Source organism: Bombina bombina, chromosome 12 (genome assembly GCF_027579735.1).
Source record: "Bombina bombina isolate aBomBom1 chromosome 12, aBomBom1.pri, whole genome shotgun sequence".
Classification (NCBI taxonomy): domain Eukaryota; kingdom Metazoa; phylum Chordata; class Amphibia; order Anura; family Bombinatoridae; genus Bombina; species Bombina bombina.
The window spans coordinates 144,956,594-144,984,416 of NC_069510.1; the positions used below are offsets into that span (position 1 = coordinate 144,956,594).

Below are 27,823 nucleotides of genomic sequence, written 5' to 3' on the forward strand. Positions count from 1 at the left end.
ATATATAGGAACACATCCTATATGCCATGAATTGACCCTCTTGGGCCCAAGGAAGAATGGAACGAATAGCTTCCATCTTGAAATGACTCATGAATAATATTAGTCTGACAGTTCCATCTCGGGGACCAGGAACAGAAAGGAATAGAAAACCCAGACCTGGTTCCTGCTTTGGAACAGAAACTATCACTCCCATGTCGGAGAAGCTCTCTACAAATGTAGGAGCGCCTCTCACTCTGTCTGGTCTACTGAAAATCTTGAGAAAGAACATTGGAAGGAAAAATTAAAAACTCCAGTTTGAATCTCAAAACCAAGTTTGAATGCCACGAATCTGAGGCAGACTCATCTTGCTGCCCTTGATTCAATAACATGCTCTTTTTCAATTGCATTCCCCTATTCCACGGCTGATTGGGTCCTTCAGAAAGACTTGAACCGTTCCCGCTTGGAAGAGGGAGAAAGATTTTCCTTAAAAATTTGAAAGGAAATAAAATTACTCTAATTTATCTCTCACCAATAGCTTTAGACTTAGATGAGACATCCGCAGACCAGCATCTTAACCCTAACATTCTGCGGGCCATTATAGAAGGCCTGAATCCTAACTCCCCCTGAAGGCAAGCATCTGTAGAAAATAAGTTGAATAACTTCAAGGCCCTTATCCAGTCCTGGTGGCCCCTCTTTTTTTTTTTTTTTTACCTCCTTAGGAACCGTCATCTAAGACTCCTCAATAGAGTCTGACACAGAAAGTATCCATTAACGTTAGGAGATGGAAAGAAAAAAGGGGTACCTATCTAGAGACCTCTTCTGGTACTCCAAAAATACGTACACCAAAATACTTGTTAAATTTTACTGTACTAATTAGGACTGACTACGCCCAAATGTCGAAGTCATTCAGGAAAGTTAGAACCTCCTCAGGAAGCAAACCGTGGTGTTCAACTTAAACTGAAAGAAACAACTTCAGTAACAGATAAAGGAATTACTCAGACAGAGTCTTAGACTTTCCCCCATATACCACCAAAGTATCTTCCTTTTCAGGATCAGGGAAGAAACATTAGGAATAGTTCCAACTGTATCTGATTAAATACATCTCATCAGGTGTTTCCCTGTAGCATGGGAAAAAAAACAGACAATGCAACAGATATCGCCATGACATTAAAAAAGCGATGTCTTGCACAGTAACTCCAGGTGGAGCTTGTGAGGAACCGCAGGGCACTGCATGTGTGTTATAAAAAAAAATTATGGACACTTATTTAATCAATCTGACTCCCCTATGGAAGAATAATTAAATAAAGTCTTAACATATAAGAAACATTACTGTCTCTTTAAAAGTGCAACTTTTTTATATATCTGACTCGCATTTGGAAGAATAAACAAATAAAGTCTTAACCTTTTGTAAATAATGGTTAACATATAACCAACGTTACTATCTCTTTAAACGTTAAAGTGCAACCACTTTTATTTTATGATGTCAGAAAAGTTTGAATATGTACAGGGGGAACTTGTAGAACTATAAAACCCCCTCTACACCTTAGCTTGACCCAGCTAAGGAGTCAGACAGTCTTTCAACTCAACTGCAGCGCTGTCCTTAAGCGCAAGCACTCGGACATAAATTCCTCAGTTTCTTCCGATAACCGGAAGTGTTAGGAAGGAGGAGCTGTCTGCTAAGTGCAATTCTAAGTCTCCTTCCAATAACCTGAGTGCTAGGAAGGAGATGCGCCACTACATTGGCGCCATATGCAAGCTCCGCCCCTCGTGGGCGTTCCAATAGCCATCTCCCGGTCGCTATTTGTTTAAGCATAGCCACCGGGAGCAAACTGTTAAACAGAAAAACACCCTCACACTGAGCTCGCCAAACAGCTCATCGGAGTAAAATAATCCCAATATGAGATCTCCCTGACCCCATTGAATAGGTACGCCACTACATTGGTGCCATATACAAGCTCCGCCCCTCATGGGCGTTTCAATAGCCATCTCCCGGTCGCCATTTGTTTAAGCATAGCCACCGGGAGCAAACTGTTAAACTGAAAAAAAACCCTCACACTGATCTTACCAAACAGCTCATCGGAGTAAAATAATTTAAATAAGAGATCTGCCTGTCCCCATTTGTTAGGTACAGCCACCGGGATCAAACAGTTAAACAGAAGCAAACCCCTTTACACTGAGGTTGCCAAACAGCTCATCAGAGTTAATTTATCTCAATATGTGATCTCCCGGTCGGCATTCTAAGTACAGCCACCGGGAGCAAAAGAAAGACTGAGCAGCTTCATTTTAACCAGCTACTCCGTCCGTCTGCTACACTTAATAGAGAACCCATTGAGCTTGCACTTGTCTTGTTTTCCTCTCAATATGTAATCTCCCGGTCGGCTATTATCAGATATGAGACCGTCGGGAGATGAGTCACAAGTCCAGTGTCTCCTAACTGCCATATTGTCCTCCAATATACAAAGGGAATCTAACCCAAGTTCAATGAGGTCTGATAAAAATAATAAAGTGCCCCAAACCGTTTTCTGTGTTCCTTACATCCACAGAAAAAAGTCAGCACTTACCTCATCTTCTGCCTGGCAGCAACGCAGTTCCCAGGTTTAAGAGGTCCTCTCCCTCCCATGGACCTGTAAATAAAACTAAAGTCCTGAGTAAAATGCCTCAGGTTTTCAGGGTAAGGGCAGCATCAGAATATGGGAGGCACAGTGAGAATTATGTCCCACAAGTTCTCATTGCTCTAAAGACAACAAAGCTCTACTGAAGAGACTGATATGGACTACGGCTACACCCTAGAACAAAGCAGCACAATCTTGTACTACTTTAAAAATAATAAACTCTAGCTTGAAGAATCTTTTCTAACACCTCACTTTGCCACTCCCTATCACTAACACAGGCAAAGAGAATGACTGGAGTGGGAGGGAAGGGAGGAGCTATTTAACAGCTCTGCTGTGGTGCTCTTTGCCGTCTCCTGCTGACCAGGAGGTGAATATCCCATTAGTAATTAAGATGATCCGTGCACTCATCGTGTCTTAAAAAAGAAATAGCAACAAGAAATAAAACTTTCCAAGATAACAACTTAATATCTAAGGAATGCATAGGCTCAAACGGAGCACCTTGAAGAACCTTGAGCACTGAATTAAGACTCCATGGAGGAGTAACTGGTTTGAACGCAGGCCTGATCCTGACCAAGGCCTGACAGAACGTTTGAACATCTGGGACATCCGCCAGACGTTTGTGTAACACAATAGATAAGGCCAAAATTTGCCCCTTTGGAGAACTCATCGATAAACCATTCTCCAAACCCTCTTGGAGAAAAGACAAAATTCTAGGAATCCTAACTCTTCTCCATGAGTAGCCCTTGGATTCACACCAATAGAGATGTTTACGCCAAATCTCATGTTAAATCCTTCTAGTAACAGGCTTAAGAGCCTGAATCATGGTCTCTATAACAGAGTCAGAAAACCCCCGCTTGGATAAAATTAAGCATTCAATCTCCAAGCAGTCAGCTTCAGAGAAACTACATTTGGGTGAAGGAAGGGCCCCTGAATCAGAAGGTCTTTCCTCAACGGAAGCCTCCAAGGTGGTAGAGATGTCATCTCCACTAGATCTGCATACCAAATCCTGCGAGGCCAGGCCAGTGCTATGAGGATCACTGAGGCCCTTTCCTGTTTGATTCGAGCAATTACTCGAGGAAGAAGAGCAAACGGAGGAAACGGGTATGCTAGATTGAAGGTCCAAGGGGCTGCCAGAGCATTTATCAGTTCCGCCTGGGGGTCCCTGGATCTCGACCTGTATCTTGGAAGTTTGGCATTCTGCCGCGATGCCATGAGATCTAATTCCGGCTGACCCCACTTGAGAATCAGGCTGGAGAACATTTCCGGATGGAGTTCCCACTCCCCCGGATGAAAAGTCTGCCTGCTCAGAAAATCCGCCTCCCAGTTGTCCACCCCTGGGATGTGGATCGCCGGCAGACAGCAAGAATGGGCCTCCGCCCACTGAATTATTTTGGATACCTCTGTCATCGCCAAGGAACTCCTCGTTCCTCCCTGATGATTGATGTAGGCCACTGACGTTATGTTGTCCGACTGGAACCTGATAAACTGTACCGAGGCTAACTGGGGCCAGGCCAGAAGAGCATTGTAGATCGCTCTCAGTTCCAGAATGTTTATGGGTAAAACAGACTCTGCCTGAGTCCATATTCCTTGAGCCTTTAGAGAGCCCCAGACTGCTCCTCAACCTAGAAGGCTGGCATCTGTTGTCACAATCACCCAAGATGGTTTGCGAAAGCATGTTCCCTGGGAGAGATGATCCAGAGACAACCACCATTGTAGAAAGTCGAGGGGACAAGTCCGAATAATCTCCGTTCCATTGTCTCAGCATGTTCAACTGCAGAGCTCTGAGATGGAAGCAAGCAAACGGGATGATGTCCATTGTAGCCACCATCAGCCCGATTAACTCCATGCACTGAGCCACTGATGGTCGAGGAGTGGACTGAAGAGCTAGACAAGTATCGATAATCTTTAATTTCCTGACTTCTGTCAGAAAAATCTTCATAGACAGAGAGTCTATTATGGTTCCTAGGAAAGTTAACCTTGTGTTCGTGACTAAGGAACTCTTTTCTAAATTTACCTTCCATCCGTGGGATCTTAGGAAGGACAACACCAAGTCCGTGTGGGATCTTGCTAGCTGAAGGGATTGCGCCTGAACTAGAATGTCGTCCAGATAAGGTGCCACTGTAATGCCCTTTGCTCGAAGCACCGCCAACAGAGATCCCACAACCTTTGTGAAGATTCTGGGAGCTGTGGCAAGACCGAACAGAAGAGCCACAAACTGGAAGTGTTTGTCAAGAAAGGCAAACCTTAAGAAATTGTGATGATCCCTGTGAATGGGAATATGTAGATACACATCCTTTAAATCCACTGTTGTCATAAATTGACCCTCCTGGATCAATGGAAGAATGGAACGAATTGTTTCCATCTTGAAGGACGGAACTGTTCCTGAATTGGAACGGGAACAATAACTCCCAGAGCGGAGAGGTCTCCTACGCAGTGTAAGAACGCCTCTCTCTTTATCTGGTCTGCAGATAATCTTGAAAGTAGAAATCTGCCTCTGGGAGGAAAACCTTTGAACTCCAGAGAGTATCCCTGAGACACTATTTCTTTTGCCCAGGAATCCTGGACATCCCGAACCCAGACTTGAACGAAGAAGGAAAATCTACCCCCTACCAGATCCGGTCCCGGATCGGGGGCATGCCCTTCATGCTGTCTTGGAATCACTAACCGGCTTCTTGGACTGTTTTCCTTTGTTCCAAGACTGGCTGGGTCTCCATGTAGGTCTAGCTTGTTCCTGCTTAGAGGAGGAAGAGGAAAAGTTTCCTTTGAAATTTCGAAAGGAACGAAAATTGCTCTGTCGTCCTTTTTGTTTATTTCTCTTATCTTGAGGGAGAAGATGACCCTTACTTCCTGTGATATTGGAAATAATCTCCTTCAGATCAGGTCCAAACAATGTCTTTCCCTTGTAAGGAATAGCTAGAAGTTTAGACTTAGAAGACACATCCGCAGACCAAGGTTTTAACCATAAGGCTCTGCGAGATAGAATAGAGAAACTCGAAATCTTAGCTCCCAATTTGATAACTTGAAGGGAAGCATCCGAAATAAAAGCATTAAATAGATTAAGAGCTTTTATCCTATCTTGGATCTCATCCAAGGAAGTCTCTGTCCTGAGGGCCTCAGACAGTGCATCAAACCAATATGCCGCTGCACTAGTGACATTGGCAATGCACACAGCCGGTTGCCACTGCAGACCCTGGTGTACATAAATCTTCTTGAGTAACCCCTCTAACTTCTATAGGATCTTTGAAAGCACAACTATCCTCTATGGAAATAGTAGTTCTCATAGCCAAGGTGGAAACGGCCCCTTCTACCTTAGGGACAGTTTGCCAAGCCTCTTTAACAGAATCGGCTATTGGAAACATCTTCTTAAAAATAGGAGAGGGAGAAAAAGGAATGCCCGGTCTCTCCCACTCCTTAGCAATGATTTCAGTAGCTCTTTTAGGAACTGGAAATACATCGGTGTAGGAAGGATCCTCAAAATATCTGTCTAGCTTACTAGACTTCTGAGGGACAATCACCACTGTGGAGTCACTATCATCCAAGGTAACTAAAACCTCCCTGAGTAACAGACGAAGGTGATGAAGTTTAAATCTGAAAGATACCACCTCCAAATCCGGCAGAGGTAATAAACTCTCTGAATCTGAAATCTCTCCTTCAGAAGCTACCGCAGTACCTTCCTCTTCTGGTCGTTTGGAGGATACCTCTGAAATTGCAACAATTGCATCAGAAACCTTGCTTACTGAATGTCTGGCTTTCCTCTTACGTTTACCCTGCAACATTGGAAATGCAGACAGAGCATCAGAAATAGTAGAAGACATGAGAGAAGCTATGTCTTGTAACGAAATCCCAGAAGGGACTAAAGTTGAAGCGCAGGGCACTGCTTGTGAGGGCTGTAAAGTTTGGGACGCTTGGGAAGAAAGCTGCGGCATATATTGACCCTCATCATTAGACTCTTGGACAACGTCTGCCTTAGAGGAGACTGGCTCTGAAAAAATCTTTTCCCTATAACTCAAAGTCCTTTCAATACGTGAAGGACAGAAAGGGATTGGTGGTTCCACGTTGCAGTCAAAACATAAAGAGCAGGTGACATCTTGCAAGTCCCCTTGGTCCATGTTTGTTCACAATTTGCCAAATAGTAAATAAAAACTTTCAAAAAATATTTGCAAATATCAATTATAAAAACCGTTACTGTCCCTTTAAATTCAAAAAGGCTTTCTTTTTTATTTTACTGCAGATTGTCAGTTTTAATGCAAATAGCAAAACGCTGAGAAGAAAAGGAAATACCGACTCTGTCGCACTATTCAGACTGTTTCCTTGAACTAATGCGATACGAAATGGCACGCAAACATAGAAAGGGCCGCCCATCGTGGGTGTAAACCTATGCCGATGTATTGAATGTATTAACTCTTACATCAAATAGTGAAACCACGAGAGCCATCACGTAATGGAATTGTGTAACAGCTTAACTCCAGCCCCAAGGCCTGCTAAATAATACTGCCCAATTACTTTCCCCTCAGGAAAGATTTAAACGTCCCAACATAAAGAGCTACTTTCCCTACAGAGCCCCTTATGTTTAGATTTTTTGTGCTTACTGATAATCTGAGTTTCCTTGTGCCCCAGAAATATAAAATAGCACTTACCTTGACTTCTGCCTGGCAGCACGGCAGCTCTCAGGCTTGAGAGGTCCTCTCCCTCACATTGACCTGAGGAAAATAAAATGCTGAGTCACTGAATACCTCAGACGTAAGGAGATAGGGCAGCAAGAAATATGGGAGGTGCAGTGAGAATTATGTCCCACAAGTTCCCAATGCTCTAAAGCCACCACTGCTCTACTGAAGACACTGATATGGACTACTGTTACATCCTAGGACAAAGCAGCACAATCTTGCACTACTTTAAAAAAAATAATAAACTCTTGATTGAAGAATCTAAACTTACGCCTCACTTTACCATCTTCCTATCACTAACGCAGGCAAAGCGAATGACTGGGGTTGGAGGGAGGGGAGGAGCTATTTAACAGCTCTGCTGTGGTGCTCTTTGCCGCCTCCTGCTGACCAGGAGGTGAATATCCCATTAGTAATTAAGATGATCCATGGACTCATTGTGTCTTAAAAAATAAAGTTGTTTTATTTTATAGAAATTATATGTGATTTGTGTCCCTACAACCCCCTTTTCTCCAATCTCTCTACATTAGTTTTGTGTGGGGGAGGGTGCACCACAACTTTTTCTCGTTCTGGATCATTTTTCTGACTGACATTATATACTAGTAAAAATAGTGCCAACTTCCCTTTTCTATTTCATTGTCCTGACAAACCCAGCATTTTTACACTGCCCCCCCCAGCTTCCAGCTTGTTTACATACACACCCTTCCTCCCTGCTCTCTAACACTCCCCCCACACTCCCAGCTCTCTAACCCTGCCCCCCCCACACTCCCAGCTCTTACACTGCTCCCCCCCCACCCCCAGCTCTCTAAAACTGCCCCCCCCAGCTTCCAGCTCGTTTACACACAAACCCTTACTCCCTGCTCTCTAACACTCCCCCCACACTCCCAGCTCACTTACACTGCTCCCCCCCCACACTCCCAGCTCTCTTACACTGCTCTCTCACACTCCCAGCTCTCTTACACTGCTCCCCCACACTCCCAGCTCTCTTACACTGCTCTCTCACACTCCCAGCTCTCTTACACTGCCCCCCTCACACTCCCTGCTCTCTAACACTCCCCCCACACTCCCAGCTCACTTACACTGCTCCCCCCCACACTCCCAGCTCTCACACCCAGCTCTCTTACACTGCACTCTTTCACACCTAGCTCTCACACCCAGCTCTCTTACACTGCTCCCCCCCACCCCCAGCTCTCTAAAACTGCCCCCCCAGCTTCCAGCTCGTTTACACACAAACCCTTACTCCCTGCTCTCTAACACTCCCCCCACACTCCCAGCTCACTTACACTGCTCCCCCCCCACACTCCCAGCTCTCTTACACTGCTCTCTCACACTCTCAGCTCTCTTACACTGCTCCCCCACACTCCCAGCTCTCTTACACTGCTCTCTCACACTCCCAGCTCTCTTACACTGCCCCCCTCACACTCCCTGCTCTCTAACACTCCCCCACACTCCCAGCTCACTTACACTGCTCCCCCCCACACTCCCAGCTCTCACACCCAGCTCTCTTACACTGCACTCTTTCACACCTAGCTCTCACACCCAGCTCTCTTACACTGCTCTCTCACACTCCCAGCTCTCTTACACTGCTCTCTCACACTCCCAGCTCTCTTACACTGCTCTCTCACACTCCCAGCTCTCTTACACTGCTCTCTCACACTCCCAGCTCTCTTACACTGCTCTCTCACACTCCCAGCTCTCTTACACTGCTCTCACACCCAGCTCTCTTACACTGCTCTCTTTCACACCCAGCTCTCACTGCTCTCTCACACACCTAGCTCTCTTACACTGCTCCCCCACACTCCCAGCTCTCTTACACTGCTCTCTCACACTCCCAGCTCTCTTATACTGCTCTCTCACACACCCAGCTCTCTTACACTGCTCTCTCACGCCCAGCTCTCTTACACTGCTCTCTCTCACACCCAGCTCTCTTACACTGCTCTCTCACACCCAGCTCTCTTACACTGCTCTCTCACACCCCCAGCTCTCTTACACTGCTCTCTCACACACCCAGCTCTCTTACACTGCTCTCTCACACACCCAGCTCTCTTACACTGCTCTCTCACACTCCCAGCTCTCTTACACTGCCCCCTCACACTCCCAGCTCTCTTACACTGCTCTCTCTCACACCCAGCTCTCTTACACTGCCCCCCCTCACACACCCAGCTCTCTTACACTGCTCTCTCACACACCCAGATCTCTTACACTGCTCTCTCTCACACCCAGCTCTCTTACACTGCTCTCTCACACCCCCAGCTCTCTTACACTGCTCTCTCACACTCCCAGCTCTCTTACACTGACCCTCACACTCCCAGCTCTCTTACACTGCCCCCTCACACTCCCAGCTCTCTTACACTGCTCTCTCTCACACCCAGCTCTCTTACACTGCTCTCTCACACACCCAGCTCTCTTACACTGCCCCCTCACACTCCCAGCTCTCTTACACTGCTCTCTCTCACACCCAGCTCTCTTACACTGCTCTCTCACATCCCCAGCTCTCTTACACTGCTCTCTCACACACCCAGCTCTCTTACACTGCTCTCTCTCACACCCAGCACTCTTACACTGCTCTCTCACACACCCAGCTCTCTTACACTGCTCTCTCTCACACTCCCAGCTCTCTTAAACTGCTCTCTCACACATCCAGCTCTCTTACACTGCTCCCTCACACTCCCAGCTCTCTTACACTGCTCCCCCAGCTCTCTTACACTGCTCCCCCACACTCCCAGCTCTCTTACACTGCTCCCCCACACTCCCAGCTCTCTTACACTGCTCTCTCTCACACCCAGCTCTCTTACACTGATCTCTCTCACACACCCAGCTCTCTTACACTGCTCTCTCTCACACACCCAGCTCTCTTACACTGCTCTCTCACACTCCCAGTTCTCTTACACTGCTCTCTCACACTCCCAGTTCTCTTACACTGCTCTCTCACACTCCCAGCTCTCTTACACTGCTCTCTCACACACCCAGCTCTCTTACACTGCTCTCTCACACTCCCAGCTCTCTTACACTGCTCCCCCTCACACTCCCAGCTCTCTTTCACTGCTCTCTCACACACACAGCTCTCTTACACTGCTCTCTCTCACACTCCCAGCTCTCTTACACTGCTCTCTCACACACCCAGCTCTCTTACACTGCTCTCTCACACTCCCAGCTCTCTTACACTGCTCCCCCCTCACACTCCCAGCTCTCTTACACGGCTCTCTCACACTCCCAGCTCTCTTACACTGCTCTCTCACACTCCCAGCTCTCTTACACTGCTCTCTCACACTCCCAGCTCTCTTACACGGCTCTCTCACACTCCCAGCTCTCTTACACTGCTCTCTCACACACCCAGCTCTCTTACACTGCTCTCTCTCACACACCCAGCTCTCTTACACTGCTCTCTCACACACCCAGCTCTCTTATACTGCTCTCTCTCACAGCCAGCTCTCTTACACTGCTCTCTCACACACCCAGCTCTCTTATACTGCTCTCTCTCACACCCAGCTCTCTTACACTGCTCTCTCACACTCCCAGCTCTCTTACACTGCTCTCTCACACTCCCAGCTCTCTTACACTGCTCTCTCACACTCCCAGCTCTCTTACACTGCTCCCCCCTCACACACCCAGCTCTCTTACACTGCTCTCTCACACACCCAGCTCTCTTACACTGCTCTCTCACACACACAGCTCTCTTACACTGCTCTCTCACACTCCCAGCTCTCTTACACTGCTCTCTCACACACCCAGCTCTCTTATACTGCTCTCTCTCACACCCAGCTCTCTTACACTGCTCTCTCACACTCCCAGCTCTCTTACACTGCTCTCTTACACTGCTCTCTCACACTCCCAGCTCTCTTACACTGCTCCCCCCTCACACACCCAGCTCTCTTACACTGCTCTCTCACACACCCAGCTCTCTTACACTGCTCTCTCACACATACAGCTCTCTTACACTGCTCTCTCACACTCCCAGCTCTCTTACACTGCTCTCTCACACACCCAGCTCTCTTACACTACTTCCCCCGATGCATCTCTTCCTATTTTCCTCCACAGGTTCGTGTTTCTACAGATTTCCCTGCAGAGGCTGAGGCTGAGCTAAAGACGATGTCTAGTGATAAAGAAGTTGTACAAGATGCGATACCGCAGCCCCTTCGTCACAAACAGATGCAAGTAGAGAAGGAATATGACGCACTGCTATCTACGTGAGTAACTATAACGTACTCGAGAGCATAATGATTCTACTGTAGTGACAACATTATTCATTTTATTTCAATAAAGACGTTTGGTCTTCTTGTTTTACTTTCTTGTTTAAAGAGATATTGAAGTGATTTTTATATACCAGCCTCTAAATAAGCACTGTACTGAAAATGCAAAATAAACCTTTTAATAGCATTTAAACAATGTTATGGCCTTTGCTGTAGCCAATCGGGCATTGCCTATTAAGCAGCCGATGTGTAGCATGTTAGAGGGTCACAACAGGAAAAATTATGTTTCTTTCATGTAACTGGCAAGAGTCCATGAGCTAGTGACGTATGGGATATACAATCCTACCAGGAGGGGCAAAGTTTCCCAAACCTCAAAATGCCTATAAATACACCCCTCACCACACCCACAATTCAGTTTTACAAACTTTGCCTCCTATGGAGGTGGTGAAGTAAGTATGTGCTAGATTTCTACGTTGATATGCGCTTCTCAGCTTTTTTGAAGCCTGGTTCCTCTCAGAGTGCAGTGAATGACAGAGGGATGTGAAGGGAGTATCACTTATTGAATACAATGTTCATCCTAACGAGGATCTATTCCATAGGTTCTCTGTTATCGGTCTTAGAGATTCATCTCCTACCTCCCTTTTCAGATCGACGATATACTCTTATATACCATTACCTCTGCTGATTCTCGTTTCAGTACTGGTTTGACTATCTGCTATATGTAGATGAGTGTCTTTTGGTAAGTATGTTTTCCTTTATTAAGACACTCTCAGCTATGGTTTGGCACTTTATATTTAAAGTTCTAAATATAATGTTTGTACTTATATTTGCCATGATTCAGGTTTATCAGTATATTTCCTTTACGCAGACTGTCAGTTTCATTTTGGGAAATGCATATTAAAAAAAGAAAAAGATTTTTACCTGAAATTTTCAAATTTATTCTCTTTTTTAAATTGCGGGCTGTTAGGCTCGCGGGAGCGCAAAATGCTATAATTTATTGCGTTATTCTTGGCACAAGACTTTTTTGGCGCCAGAAATATGTTTGTTGACGTAATTTCTTCATTTCTGGCGTCTTAGTTGGCGCCAAGATTTTTCACGTAGTTGCGTCATCTATGACTCGTGTTTGTTGCAGACGTTCTGACATTATTTAAGTCTTTATTTCATTTTGCTTCTGGTTTCCAGAGGCTTATTTTGTTTGCATTTTTTTCCCATTACTGAAGTTGATATTTCTCTTGTTAAGTGTATCCAGTCCACGGATCATCCATTACTTGTGGGATATTCTCCTTCCCAACAGGAAGTTGCAAGAGGATCACCCACAGCAGAGCTGCTATATAGCTCCTCCCCTAACTGTCATACCCAGTCATTCTCTTGCAAGCCTCAACCAAGATGGAGGTCGTAAGAGGAGTGTGGTGTTTTATACTTAGTTTATTCTTCAATCAAAAGTTTGTTATTTTTAAATGGTACCGGAGTGTACTGTTTATCTCAGGCAGTATTTAGAAGAAGAATCTGCCTGCGTTTTCTATGATCTTAGCAGAAGTAACTAAGATCCATGGCTGTTCTCACATATTCTGAGGAGTGAGGTAACTTCAGAGAGGGAATGGCGTGCAGGTTATCCTGCAATAAGGTATGTGCAGTTAATATATTTCTAGGGATGGAATTTGCTAGAAAATGCTGCTGATACTGAACTAATGTAAGTAAAGCCTTAAATGCAGTGAGAGCTACTGGTATCAGGCTTATTAATAGAGATATATACTGGCATGTTTAATCGTTTTTATATATGTTTGGTGATAAAACTTATTGGGGCCTAGTTTTTTTCCACATGGCTGGCTTGAATTCTGCCTAGTAACAGTTTCCTGAAGGCTTTCCACTGTTGTAATATGAGTGGGAGTGGTTACAGACACAGACATCCAGCTTCTTCCTGCATGATCCAGGATATCTTTGGAGGGCTCAAAAGGCTTCAAAGTCGTTTTTGAGGGAGGTAACAAGCCACAGTAGAGCTGTGGCAGTTGTTGTGACTATTTTAAAAACAAAACAAAAAAAACAAACGTTTTTGTCAGTTATTATTCTGTGTTTGGTATTAAGGGGTTAATCATCCATTTGCAAGTGGGTGCAATGCTCTGCTAACTTGTTACATACACTGTAAAAATTTTGTTAGTGTAACTGCCTTTTTTCACTGTTATTTCAAATTTTGGCAAAAATGTGTGTTTCTTAAAGGTGCAGTAACGTTTTTTATATTGCTTGTAAACTTGTTTAAAGTGTTTTCCAAGCTTGCTAGTCTCATTGCTAGTCTGTTTAAACATGTCTGACACAGAGGAAACTACTTGTTCATTATGTTTGAAAGCCATGGTGGAGCCCCATAGGAGAATGTGTACTAAATGTATTGATTTCACCTTAAACAGTAAAGATCAGTCTTTAACTATAAAAGAAATATCACCAGAAGATTCTGACGAGGGGGAAGTTATGCCGACTAACTCTCCCCACGTGTCAGACCCTTCGCCTCCCGCTCAGGGGATGCACTCTAATATGGCGCCAATTGCATCAGGGACGCCCATAGCGATTACCTTGCAGGACATGGCTGCAATCATGAATAATACCCTGTCAGAGGTATTATCCAGGTTGCCTGAATTAAGAGGCAAGCGCGATTGCTCTGGGGTTAGGAGAAATACAGAGCGCGCAGATGCTGTAAGGGCCATGTCTGATACTGCGTCACAATATGCAGATCATGAGGACGGAGAGCTTCAGTCTGTGGGTGACGTCTCTGATTCGGGGAAACCTGATTCAGAGATTTCTAATTTTAAATTTAAGCTTGAGAACCTCTGTGTATTGCTTGGGGAGGTATTAGCTGCTCTGAATGACTGTAACACAGTTGCAGTACCAGAGAAATTGTGTAGGCTGGATAAATACTATGCGGTGCCGGTGTGTACTGATGTTTTTTCCTATACCTAAAAGGCTTACAGAAATTATTAGCAAGGAGTGGGATAGACCGGGTGTGCCTTTTTCCCCACCTCCTATATTTAGAAAAATGTTTCCAATAGACGCCACTACACGGGACTTATGGCAGACGGTCCCTAAGGTGGAGGGAGCAGTTTCTACTTTAGCAAAGCGTACCACTATCCCGGTTGAGGGCAGTTGTGCTTTTTCAGATCCAATGGATAAAAAATTGGAGGGTTACCTTAAGAAAATGTTTATTCAACAAGGTTTTATTTTACAGCCCCTTGCATGCATAGCGCCTGTCACGGCCGCGGCGGCATTCTGGTTTGAGGCCCTGGAAGAGGCCATCCATACAGCTCCATTGACTGAAATTATTGACAAGCTTAGAACACTTAAGCTAGCTAACTCATTTGTTTCTGATGCCATTGTTCATTTGACTAAACTAACGGCTAAGAATTCCGGCTTCGCTATCCAGGCGCGTAGGGCGCTATGGCTTAAATCCTGGTCAGCTGATGTGACTTCGAAGTCTAAATTACTCAACATTCCTTTCAAGGGGCAGACCTTATTCGGGCCTGGTTTGAAGGAAATTATTGCTGACATTACTGGAGGTAAGGGTCATACCCTTCCTCAGGACAGGGCCAAAGCAAAGGCCAAACAGTCTAATTTTCGTGCCTTTCAAAATTTCAAGGCAGGTGCAGCATCAACTTCCTCCGCTTCAAAGCAAGAGGGAACTTTTGCTCAATCTAAGCAGGTCTGGAAACCTAACCAGTCCTGGAACAAAGGCAAGCAGGCCAGAAAGCCTGCTGCTGCCTCTAAGACAGCATGAAGGAACGGCCCCCTATCCGGCGACGGATCTAGTAGGGGGCAGACTTTCTCTCTTCGCCCAGGCATGGGCAAGAGATGTTCAAGATCATATCTCAGGGATATCTTCTGGACTTCAAAGCTTCCCCTCCACAAGGGAGATTTCATCTTTCAAGGCTATCTGCAAATCAGATAAAGAAAGAGGCATTCCTACGCTGTGTGCAAGACCTCCTAATTATGGGAGTGATCCATCCAGTTCCGCGGACGGAACAAGGACAGGGTTTTTATTCAAATCTGTTTGTGGTTCCCAAAAAAGAGGGAACCTTCAGACCAATTTTGGATCTAAAGATCTTAAACAAATTCCTCAGAGTTCCATCTTTCAAAATGGAAACTATTCGGACCATCCTACCCATGATCCAAGAGGGTCAGTACATGACCACAGTGGACCTAAAGGATGCCTACCTTCACATACCGATTCACAAAGACCATCATCGGTTTCTAAGGTTTGCCTTTCTAGACAGGCATTACCAATTTGTAGCTCTTCCCTTCGGGTTGGCTACAGCCCCGAGAATCTTTACAAAGGTTCTGGGCTCACTTCTGGCGGTTCTAAGACCGCGAGGCATAGCGGTAGCTCCATATCTAGACGACATCCTGATACAGGCGTCAAACTTTCAAGTTGCCAAGTCTCATACAGAGATAGTTCTGGCATTTCTGAGGTCGCACGGGTGGAAAGTGAACGAGGGAAAGAGTTCTCTATCCCCACTCACAAGAGTCTCCTTCTTAGGGACTCTTATAGATTCTGTAGAAATGAAAATTTACCTGACGGAGTCTAGGTTATCAAAACTTCTAAATGCTTGCCGTGTTCTTCACTCCATTCCGCGCCCTTCGGTGGCTCAGTGTATGGAGGTAATCAGCTTAATGGTAGCGGCAATGGACATAGTGCTATTTGCGCGCCTACATCTCAGACCGCTGCAATTATGCATGCTGAGTCAGTGGAATGGGGATTACACAGATTTGTCCCCTCTGCTAAATTTGGATCAAGAGACCAGAGATTCTCTTCTCTGGTGGTTGTCTCGGGTCCACCTGTCCAAGGGTATGACCTTTCGCAGGCCAGATTGGACAATTGTAACAACAGATGCCAGCCTTCTAGGTTGGGGTGCAGTCTGGAACTCCCTGAAGGCACAGGGATCGTGGACTCAGGAGGAGAAACTCCTTCCAATAAATATTCTGGAGTTAAGAGCGATATTCAATGCTCTTCTGGCTTGGCCTCAGTTAGCAACACTGAGGTTCATCAGATTTCAGTCGGACAACATCACGACTGTGACTTACATCAACCATCAAGGGGGAACCAGGAGTTCCCTAGCGATGTTAGAAGTCTCAAAAATAATTCGCTGGGCAGAGTCCCACTCTTGCCACCTGTCAGCGATCCATATCCCAGGCGTGGAGAACTGGGAGGCGGATTTTCTAAGTCGTCAGACTTTCCATCCGGGGGAGTGGGAACTCCATCCGGAGGTGTTTGCTCAATTGATTCATCGTTGGGGCAAACCAGAGTTGGATCTCATGGCGTCTCGCCAGAACGCCAAGCTCCCTTGTTACGGATCCAGGTCCAGGGACCCAGAAGCGACGCTGATAGATGCTCTAGCAGCGCCTTGGTTCTTCAACCTGGCTTATGTGTTTCCACCGTTTCCTCTGCTCCCTCGACTGATTGCCAAAATCAAACAGGAGAGAGCATCAGTGATTCTGATAGCACCTGCGTGGCCACGCAGGACTTGGTATGCAGACCTAGTGGACATGTCATCCTTTCCACCATGGACTCTGCCTCTAAGACAGGACCTTCTGATACAAGGTCCTTTCAATCATCCAAATCTAATTTCTCTGAGACTGACTGCATGGAGATTGAACGCTTGATTCTATCAAAGCGTGGCTTCTCCGAGTCAGTCATTGATACCTTAATACAGGCACGAAAGCCTGTTACCAGGAAAATCTACCACAAGATATGGAGTAAATATCTTTATTGGTGTGAATCCAAGAATTACTCATGGAGTAAGGTTAGGATTCCTAGAATATTGTCTTTTCTCCAAGTGGGCTTGGACAAAGGATTATCAGCTAGTTCCTTAAAGGGACAGATTTCTGCTCTGTCTATTCTTTTGCACAAGCGTCTGGCAGAGGTTCCAGACGTTCAGGCATTTTGCCAGGCTTTGGTTAGAATTAAGCCTGTGTTTAAACCTGTTGCTCCTCCGTGGAGCTTAAACTTGGTTCTTAAAGTTCTTCAAGTAGTTCCGTTTGAACCCCTTCATTCCATTGATATTAAACTTTTATCTTGGAAAGTTCTGTTTTTGATGGCTATTTCCTCGGCTCGGAGAGTCTCTGAGCTATCTGGCTTACAATGTGATTCTCCTTATCTGATTTTTCGTGCAGATAAGGTAGTTCTGCGTACCAAACCTGGGTTTTTACCTAAGGTGGTTTCTAACAAGAATATCAATCAAGAGATTGTTGTTCCATCATTGTGTCCTAATCCTTCTTCAAAGAAGGAACGTCTTTTACATAATCTGGATGTAGTCCGTGCCTTGAAGTTTTACTTACAAGCTACTAAGGATTTTCGTCAAACATCTTCCCTGTTTGTCGTTTACTCTGGACAGAGGAGAGGTCAAAAAGCTTCGGCAACCTCTCTGTCCTTTTGGCTTCGGAGCGTAATACGCCTAGCCTATGAGACTGCTGGACAGCAGGTCCCTGAAAGGATTACAGCTCATTCTACTAGAGCTGTGGCTTCCACATGGGCCTTCAAAAATGAGGCCTCTGTTGAACAGATTTGGAAGGCTGCGACTTGGTCTTCGCTTCACACTTTTTCAAAATTTTACAAATTTGATACTTTTGCTTCTTCGGAGGCTGTTTTTGGGAGAAAGGTTCTTCGGGCAGTGGTTCCTTCCGCTTAATCCTGCCTTGTCCCTTCCATCATCTTTGTACTTTAGCTTTGGTATTGGTATCCCACAAGTAATGGATGATCCGTGGACTGGATACACTTAACAATAGAAAACATAATTTATGCTTACCTGATAAATTTATTTATCTTGTAGTGTATCCAGTCCACGGCCCGCCCTGTCCTTTTAAGGCAGGTCTAAATTTTAATTAAACTACAGTCACCACTGCACCCTATGGTTTCTCCTTTCTCTGTTTGTTTTCGGTCGAATGACTGGATATGACAGTTAGGGGAGGAGCTATATAGCAGCTCCGCTGTGGGTGATCCTCTTGCAACTTCCTGTTGGGAAGGAGAATATCCCACAAGTAATGGATGATCCGTGGACTGGATACACTACAAGAGAAATAAATTTATCAGGTAAGCATAAATTATGTTTTTGCTTTATATGTTGTTTTCTCTTGCAAGATGTATCGAGTCCACGGATTCATCCATACTTGTGGGATATTCTCCTTCCCAACAGGAAGGGTAAAGTGAGTGTGGTGACAAAAATGTTAGTTTTTATTTTCTCAAGCAAAAGTTTGTTATTTTAAATGGTACCTGTGTGTACTATTCACTCTCTAGCAGAAAAGGGATGAAGATTTCTGCAAGGAGGATGATGATCTTAGCACTTTGTAACTAAGATCCACTGCTGTTCCCACAGGGGCTGAGGAGTACAGGAAAACTTCAGTTGGGGGAACGGTTTGCAGGGTAAACTGCATTGAGGTATGTTCAGTCAATTTTTTTCTAGGCAGACTGTGATATTTCTAGAAAAGGTTGACAGTATGAGGGAAGGGTAAGCTGTATTCAGAGACTTAGTATGGAATCCCAGCTTGCATAAAGGGCCAAGTTGTTACTGGTGACACTTATAGGAAAAACGTTTTTTTATTACAAGATTAGCGTTTTGAGGGACTTTTGAGGGGTCATTATGGCTTCTTTCAGGGTTATTAACCCACATGGCTAGTTCAGAAACACTTTGGTGCGTTTCTTTTAGGCCCCAATAACATTGAGTGAGGTGGGAGGAGCCTATTTTCGTGCATCAGTTGCGCAGTTTCTTTTACACACAAGACATCCAGCTGCTTCTCCGGAGGGTCCTGCTGTACTTGAGGGCCTAGAGGAAGCTTTTATACCACAAATCTATCCCTAAGGGCAGGTAGGCGCCACAGCAGAGCTGTGGCAAGGTGCTGAACGTTTTTATACTGGTTTTTGACGTTTTGTCAATCCGGTTTTTCCATTAAGGGGTTAATTGTTTATTTGAATGGTGGTGCAATTTTACTAAGGCTTTATGATTCCACTGTAAAAATTTAGAAAAGTTAACTGCTTTTTTACACTGTTTTGCAGAATTTGTGCAGCTTTTTTTCTCTTAAAGGCACAGTACACTTTATTCAAAGTATTATATTACTTTGAATAAAGTGTTTTCCAAGCTTGCTTGTTTCATTACTAGCCTGTTAACATGTCTGACATCAAAATCTAAACTTTTGAACATCCCTTTCAAAGGAAAGACCCTATTCGGGCCTGAACTGAAAGAGATTATTTCAGACATCACTGGAGGGAAAGGCCATGCCCTCCCTCAGGATAAGATAAATAAAATGAGGACCAAACTTCAAGGGTGGTCCCTCTTCCTCTTCCCCGGCTGCGAAGCAAGAGGAGAACTTTGCCAAATCCAAGTCAGTCTGGAGACCTAACCAGGCTTGGAACAAGGGTAAACAGGCCAAGAAGCCTGCTGCTGCCTCTAAGACAGCATGAAGGGGTAGCCCCAGATCCAGGACCGGATCTAGTAGGGGGCAGACTCTCTCTCTTCGCCCAGGCTTGGGCAAGAGATGTTCACGATTCCTGGGTTTTAGAGATTGTTACCCAGGGTTATCTTCTGGACTTCAAAGACTCCCCCCCCCCCAAGGGTGAACAGATCAAAACACTGACAGAATCCATGGATGGCAGGCCAGTGGTCAGTGATTTGTTTTTGTTTTGTTTTGTTTTTGAATGTCAGAAATGTATATTTGTGAATGTTGAGATGTTATATTGGTTTCACTGGTAAAAATAAATAATTGAAATGGGTATATATTTGTTTTTTGTTAAGTTGCCTAATAATTATGCACAGTAATAGTCACCTGCACACACAGATATCCCCCTAAAATAGCTATAACTAAAAACAAACTAAAAACTACTTCCAAAACTATTCAGCTTTGATATTAATGAGTTTTTTGGGTTCATTGAGAACATGGTTGTTGTTCAATAATAAAATTAATCCTCAAAAATATAACTTGCCTAATAATTCTGCACTCCCTGTATGCATGCTCGAACAGTGGAATGGGGACTACACAGATTTATCTCCTCAGATACATCTGGATTAGGAGACCAGAGATTCTCTTCTCTGGTGGTTGTCTCAGGACCACCTGTCTCACGGAATGTGTTTCCGCAAGCCAGAGTTCCTCATAGTAACGACAGATGCCAGCCTACTGGGCTGGGGTGCAGTCTGGAACTCCCTGAAAGCACAGGGCTTATGGTCTCGGGAGGAAACTCTCCTCCCGATAAACATTCTAGAACTGAGAGCGATATTCAACATGCTTCAGGCGTGGCCTCAGCTAGCTGCGGCCAAGTTCATCAGATTTCAGTCGGACAACATCACGACTGTAGCTTATATCAATCATCAAGGAGGAACACGGAGTTCTCTAGCGATGATGGAGGTGACCAAAATAATCCAATGGGCGGAGACTCACTCTTGCCATCTTTCAGCAATCCATATCCCAGGGGTAGAGAACTGGGAGGCGGATTTCCTAAGTCACCAGACTTTTCATCCGGAAGTATTTGCCCAGCTGACTCAGCTATGGGGCACACCAGAATTTGATCCGATGGCGTCCCGCCAGAACGCCAAGCTTCCTTGCTACGGGTCCAGGTCCCGGGATCCCCAGGCAGTACTGATAGATGCTCTAGCAGTGCCCTGGTCCTTCAACCTGGCCTATGTATTTCCACCGTTTCCTCTCCTTCCACGTCTGGTTGCCAGAATCAAGCAGGAGAGAGCTTCAGTGATTTTGATAGCACCTGCGTGGCCACGCAGGACTTGGTATGCAGATCTGGTGGACATGTCATCTGTTCCACCGTGGATTCTGCCGATGAGGCAGGAACTTCTAATCCAAGGTCCGTTCAAGCATCCAAATCTAATTTCTCTGCGTCTGACTGCTTGGAGATTGAACGCCTGATTTTTTCAAAGCGTGGTTTCTCTGAGTCGGTCATTGATACCCTGATTCAAGCTAGAAAGCCTGTCACCAGGAAAATCTATCATAAGATATGGCGAAAACATCTTTATTGGTGTGAATCCAAGGGTTACTCATGGAGTAAGATTAGGATTCCTAGAATATTGTCTTTTCTCCAAGAAGGATTGGAGAAGGGATTATCAGCTAGCTCCTTAAAAGGACAGATATCTGCTTTGTCTATTCTTTTACACAAACGTCTGGCAGATGTCCCAGACGTTCAGGCGTTTAGTCAGGCTTTAGTCAGAATCAAGCCTGAATTTAAACCTGTTGCTCCGCCATGGAGCCTAAACTTAGTTCTTAAAGTTCTTCAAGGGGTTCCGTTTGAACCTATGCATTCCATAGATATTAAGCTTCTATCTTGGAAGGTTCTGTTTTTAGTAGCTATCTCTTCGACTCGAAGAGTTTCTGAGTTATCTGCTTCACAGTGTGACTCACCTTATCTTGTTTTCCATGCAGATAAGGTGGTTTTGCGTACCAAACCTGGATTCCTTCCTAAGGTTGTTTCTAATAGGAATATCAATCAGGAAATTGTTGTTCCTTCGCTGTGTCCTAATCCTTCTTCCAAGAAGGAACGTCTGTTGCACAATCTTGATGTGGTTCGTGCTTTAAAGTTCTACTTACAAGCAACTAAAGATTTCCGTCAAACATCTTCATTGTTTGTTGTTTATTCTGGTAAGCGGAGAGGTCAAAAGCTACGGCTACCTCTCTTTCTTTTTGGCTGAAAAGCATCATCCGTTTGGCTTATGAGACTGCTGGCCAGCAGCCTCCTGAAAGGATTACTGCTCATTCTACTAGAGCAGTGGCTTCCACATGGGCTTTTAAAAATGAGGCTTCTGTTGAACAGATTTGTAAGGCGGCGACTTGGTCTTCGCTTCATACTTTTTCCAAATTTTACAAATTCGATACTTTTGCTTCTTCGGAGGCTATTTTTGGGAGAAAGGTTCTACAAGCAGTGGTGCCTTCCGTTTCATCCGTGTCCTAAAGCTTTGGTATTGGTATCCCACAAGTATGGATGAATCCGTGGACTCGATACATCTTGCAAGAGGAAACAGAATTTATGCTTACCTGATAAATTTCTTTCCTCTTGCGATGTATCGAGTCTATTTAAGACAGGTAGTATATTTTTATTTAAAAAACTTTATTCACCTCTGCACCCTATAGTTTCTCCTTTTTCTTCCTAACCTTTGGTCGAATGACTGGAGGGTGGAGCTAAGGGAGGAGCTATTTAGACAGCTCTGCTGTTGGTGCTCTCTTTGCCACTTCCTGTTGGGAAGGAGAATATCCCACAAGTATGGATGAATCCGTGGACTCGATACATCGCAAGAGAAAGAAATTTATCAGGTAAGCATAAATTCTGTTTTTTCTCTTACATTTGCAAGATGTCTCAATCTGATCCTGTCTCAGAAAACACTGTTGGATTCCTGCTGACTGATATCAGTCCTACCAAAGCTAAGTTCATTTATTTTAATGTTATGAATTTTTATCTTTAGCTATGGTTTGTAATAAGTTATCATGATAAACTTTTACATGCAGAAAAAATGTCCATCAGTGTTAATGCATTGTCTATTGCTATCTTTTAACATCTTATGTACAAGATATACCTGGGAATTTATCAAAATATTTTTCTGATTCTATTCTGAAGGCTTTTTCTGCCATCCCACCGTTTAATAAAATATAAAGGTCTTTTTTAAACTTCTCATTTAGTTGATGAATTTTCAAATGACTGACAACATGCTGAATTATCCTTCTCTGATGATGATTTATCTCATTCAGAATATCCTTCCTCAGATATTGACACTAACAAATCTACTTTTTTACTTTAAATTGAGTACATTCGTTCTTTGTTGAAAAGGTGTTGATTATTTTGGATATTGAGGAGACTAGTCCTCTTGATTTTAAGGCTAGCTAACATTTAAATTCTGCTTATTAACCTCCTGTGGTTACTTCAGATTTTTTTTTTCCAGTTCCTAATTCTGGGGAATGGAATATTCCTGGTACTTCTTTTATTCCTTCTTTAAGGTTTTAAAATTGTATCCTTTGCCAGCAGTTAGTTTGGAGTTTTGGGAAAAGATCCCCAAAGTTAATGGGGCTATCTCTACTTTTGCTAAACGTACTGCTATTCCTATGGAAAATAGTATTTATTTTAAAGATCCTTTAGATGGGAAACTTGTATCTTTTCTAAGGAAAATTAATTTATTTTCAGGTCCTTTTCTTAGGCCTGCAATTTCTTTGGCTGATATTGCAGCTGTTTCATCTTTTTTGGTTGGAAACTTTAGCGCAACAAGTATCTGTTTATGATTTGTTTAGCATTGTTAACTTGATTCAACATGCTAATAATTTCATTTGTGATGCCATTTTTTGATATTATCAAAATTGAGGTTAAATATATGTCTGTAGCTATTTTAGCTAGAAGAACTTTTTGACTTAAATCTTGGAATGCTGATTTGATTTCTAAAATCGAGATTTCTATTTTTCTTTCCTTCCAAGGTAATAAATTATTTGGTTCACAGTTGAATTCAATACTTTCAACTGTTACTCTGGGGAAGGGAATTTTTTTGCTTCAAGATTAAGTTCTAAGCTTATATTAGTTTTTGTTCTTAATGAGGAACAGAAACCTAATTCTTCCCCAAGTAACATGTTTCTAATTGGAAGCTTTCTTCAAAATGGAATGAATTCAAGCCATTTAAGAGATCAAAGCCAGCCCCCAAATTCGCATGAAGGTGCGGCCCTTATTCCAGTTTAGCTGGTAGGGGGCAGGTTAAGATTTTTCTAAAGTTGTTTGGTTCAATTCGGTCCAAACTTCTTAGATTGGGGTACAGAATAGGATTCTGAGTAAGACCGCCTGTGAGAAGTCTTTTTCTCTCTCACATATTCTAGCTATTCCAGTAAAGACTCAGACTTTCCTGAAGTGTGTTTCAGACCTGGAGTTATCTAGGGTATTCATACCAGATCTGTTTCAGGAACGGGGTCTGGGATTTTGTTCAGAACTATTCATTGTCCCAAAGAAAGAAAAACTTTTGAATTGTCATGTTAGAGTACCATCTTTCAGAATGGTGATTATAAGGTCTATTCTGCTTTTTGTTCAGCAAGGGCATTATTTGCCTACAATAGACTTACAGGATTCATATCTTCATATTCTGTTTTCATTCAGATTATTTTCATTTTCTGAGATTCTCTTTTTTAGACAAGCATTACCAATTTGTTGTTTTTCCTTCTGGCCTGGCGACAGCTCTAAGAATATTTTCAAAGGTTCTCAGTGTTTCCTTATTTGGACGATATCATGGTACTTGCTCAGTCTTTTCGTTCTGCAGAATCTAATACGATTCAACTTCTGTTGTTTCTTCAAAGACATGGTTAGAGGATCATTTTATCAAAAGCTCCTTGATTCCTCAGACAAGGGTCACCTTTTTTTTTAGGTTTCCAGATAGATTGTGTCAATGTCTTTGTCTCTAACAGACAAGAGACCATTTATATTGGGTTCAGCTTGTCGGAACCTTCAGTCTCTATTATTTCCTTTAGTAGCTATATGCATGGAAGTTTTAGGTCTCATGACTGCAGCATTGGATTCAATTCCCTTTGCTCATTTTCATATGAAACCTTTCCAGTTTTTAATGCTGAATTAATGGTGCAGGGATTATTCTAGTATATCACATTTAATATCCTTGAATCCCAATATTCAACTATCTCTGATTTGGTGGTTAGATCACCATCGTATAGTTCTACGGGTCTCTTCGGTTCATCCAACCTGGACCATGATCACAACAGATGCAAGTCTTTTAGGTTGGGAAGCTGTCTGCGGATCTCTGACAGCACAAGGGGTTTGGAAATCTCAAGAGGCGAGATTACCATTCAATATTTTGGAACTCTGTGCGATTCTCAGAGTTCTTCAGTTCTGGCGTTTATTGATTTTCAGACAGACAATGTCACAACTGTGGCGTATGTCAATCATCAGGGTGGGACTCTCAGTCCTCAGGCTATGAAAGAAGTATCTCGGATACTTGCTTGGGCAAAATCCAGCTCCTGTCTAATTTCTGCAATCCATATCCCAGGTATAGACAATTGGGAAGTGGATTATCTCTGTCATCAAGCTCTACATCCGGGAGAATGGTCTCTTCACCCAGATGTGTTTTTTCAAATTGTTCAGATGTGGGGGCTTCCAGAAATAGATCTGATGGCATCTCATCTAAACAAGAAACTTCCCAGGTACCTATCCAGGTTCAGGGATCCTCAGGCGGAAATAGTGTTTGCATTGACACTTCCTTGGAGTTATCATCCTGCCTATATTTTTCCGCCTCTAGTTCTTCTTCCAAGAGTGATTTTCAAAATCATCATGGAGCAATCGTTTGTGCTGCTGGTGGCTCCAGCATGGCCGCTCAGGTTTTGGTATGTGGATCTTGTTCGGATGTCTATGTGCCAACCTTGGCCACTTCCATGAAGGCCAGACCTTATATCTCAAGGTTCATTTTTCCATCAGGATCTCAAATCATTAAATTTGATGGTATGGAAATTGAACGCTTAGTTATAGAGGTTTCTCTGACTCAGTGATTAATACTATGTTGCAGGCTCGTAAATCTGTCTAGAAAGATTTTTTATCGAGTTTGGAAGTCTTACATTTCATGGTGCTCGTCTCATAAATTCTCTTGGCATTCTTTTAGAATTCCTAGAATTTTACAGTTTCTTCAGGATGGTTTAGATAAGGGTTTGTCTGCAAGTTCTTTGAAAGGACAAATCTCTGCTCTTTCTGTTCTGTTCTACAGAAAAATTGCTAAACTTCCTGATATTCATTGTTTTGTACAGGCTTTGGTTCGTATCAAGCCTGTCATTAAATCAATTTCTCCTCCTTTGGTTTTGAAGGCTTTACAGGCTCCTCCGTTTGAGCCTATGCATTCTCTGGACATTAAATTACTTTCTTTGAAAGTCTTGTTCCTTTTGGTCATCTCTTCTGCTAGAAGAGTTTCTGATTTATCTGCTCTTTCTTGTGAGTCTCCTTTTCTGATTTTTCATCAGGATAAGGCGGTTTTGGCGGACCGTTTAAATTTTTACCTAAAGTTGTGAACTCCAACAACATTAGTAGAGAAATTGTTGTCCCTTCTTTGTGTCCTAATCCTAAGAATTTTCTGGAGAGATCCTTACATTCTTTGGATGTGGTAAGAGCTTTGAAATATTATGTTGAAGCTACTAAAGATTTCAGAAAGACTTCAAGTCTATTTATTATGTTTTCTAGTTCTAGGAAAGGTCAGAAGGTTTCTGCTATTTCTTTGGCGTCTTGGTTAAAGCTTTTGATTCATCATGCTTATTTAGAGTCGGGTAAATCCCCGCCTCACAGGATTACGGCTCATTCTACTAGGTTTCCACTTCCTGGGTTTTTAAGAATGAAGCTTCTGTTGATCAGATTTGCAAAGCACCAACTTGGTCTTCTTTGCTTATTTTTACTAAATTCTACCATGTTGATGTTTTCTCTTCTTCAGAAGCAGTTTTTGGTAGAAAAATACTTCAGGCAGCTGTTTCAGTTTGATTCTTCTGCTTATAATTTCATTTTTTTTCATTATAAGATTAAAACTTTTGATTTGGGTTGTGGCTGAATTTTTCACCGGAATTGGCTGTCTTTATTTTTATCCCTCCCTCTCTAGTGACTTGCGTGGAGTTCCACGTCTTGGGTATTTGCTATCCCATACATCACTAGCTCATGGACTCTTGCCAATTACATGAAAGAAAACATAATTTATGTAAGAATTTACCTGATAAATTCATTTCTTTCATATTGGCAAGAGTCCATGAGACCCCCACCCTTTTTATGGTGGTTATGATTTTTTTGTATAAAGCACAATTATTCCAATTCCTTGTTGATGCTTTCTCTCCTTTCTTATCACCCCACTTCTTGGCTATTCGTTAAACTGAATTGTGGGTGTAGTGGGGGTGTATTTATAGGCATTTTGAGGTTTGGGAAACTTTGCCCCTCCTGGTAGGAATGTATATCCCATACGTCACTAGCTCATGGACTCTTGCCAATATGAAAGAAATGAATTTATCAGGTAAATTCTTACATAAATTATGTTGTTTTTTTTTACTATCTAGACATTGATATAAGTTTCCACGGAAGCAGGGTCCCCAATCCCCCCTGTGTTTGTTTGTTAAATATTGTCTGGTGTCTCATATTGTACTGTACTTTTATCTTTGTTCCCATAGACAGCGCTGCAGAATCTGTTGGCACTAAAGAATAATAATATATATAATTATATATATATATATATATGTGTGTGGGGGGGAATATCACTATGGTTTACTAGTCAGGGGTTAAAAGCTACTAGCCCAGAGTGAAAAAGTTAGTAGTCCACTCAAGGAAAAAGTCAAATTCCTAAGTCGTCTTCTGCAATTTCTAAGTCGTCCGGGACCACTGGATGTATGTGTATATAAAGAATTAAATTTTAAGTGTAATGTCCCTTTA

At 43.4% G+C, this 27,823-nt stretch overlaps 1 protein-coding gene across 2 annotated transcripts in view; it reads left to right on the plus strand.

The window, feature by feature from the left end:
• AKNA (AT-hook transcription factor) overlaps positions 1-27,823 on the plus strand; it is a 203,982-nt gene that overhangs the window by 38,412 nt on the left and 137,747 nt on the right. For both annotated transcript variants that reach the window (XM_053695755.1, XM_053695756.1), the window contains exon 10: positions 11,291-11,439. In XM_053695755.1, coding sequence (XP_053551730.1) covers positions 11,291-11,439 — 149 coding nt within the window. The remainder of the gene's footprint in view (positions 1-11,290; positions 11,440-27,823) is intronic.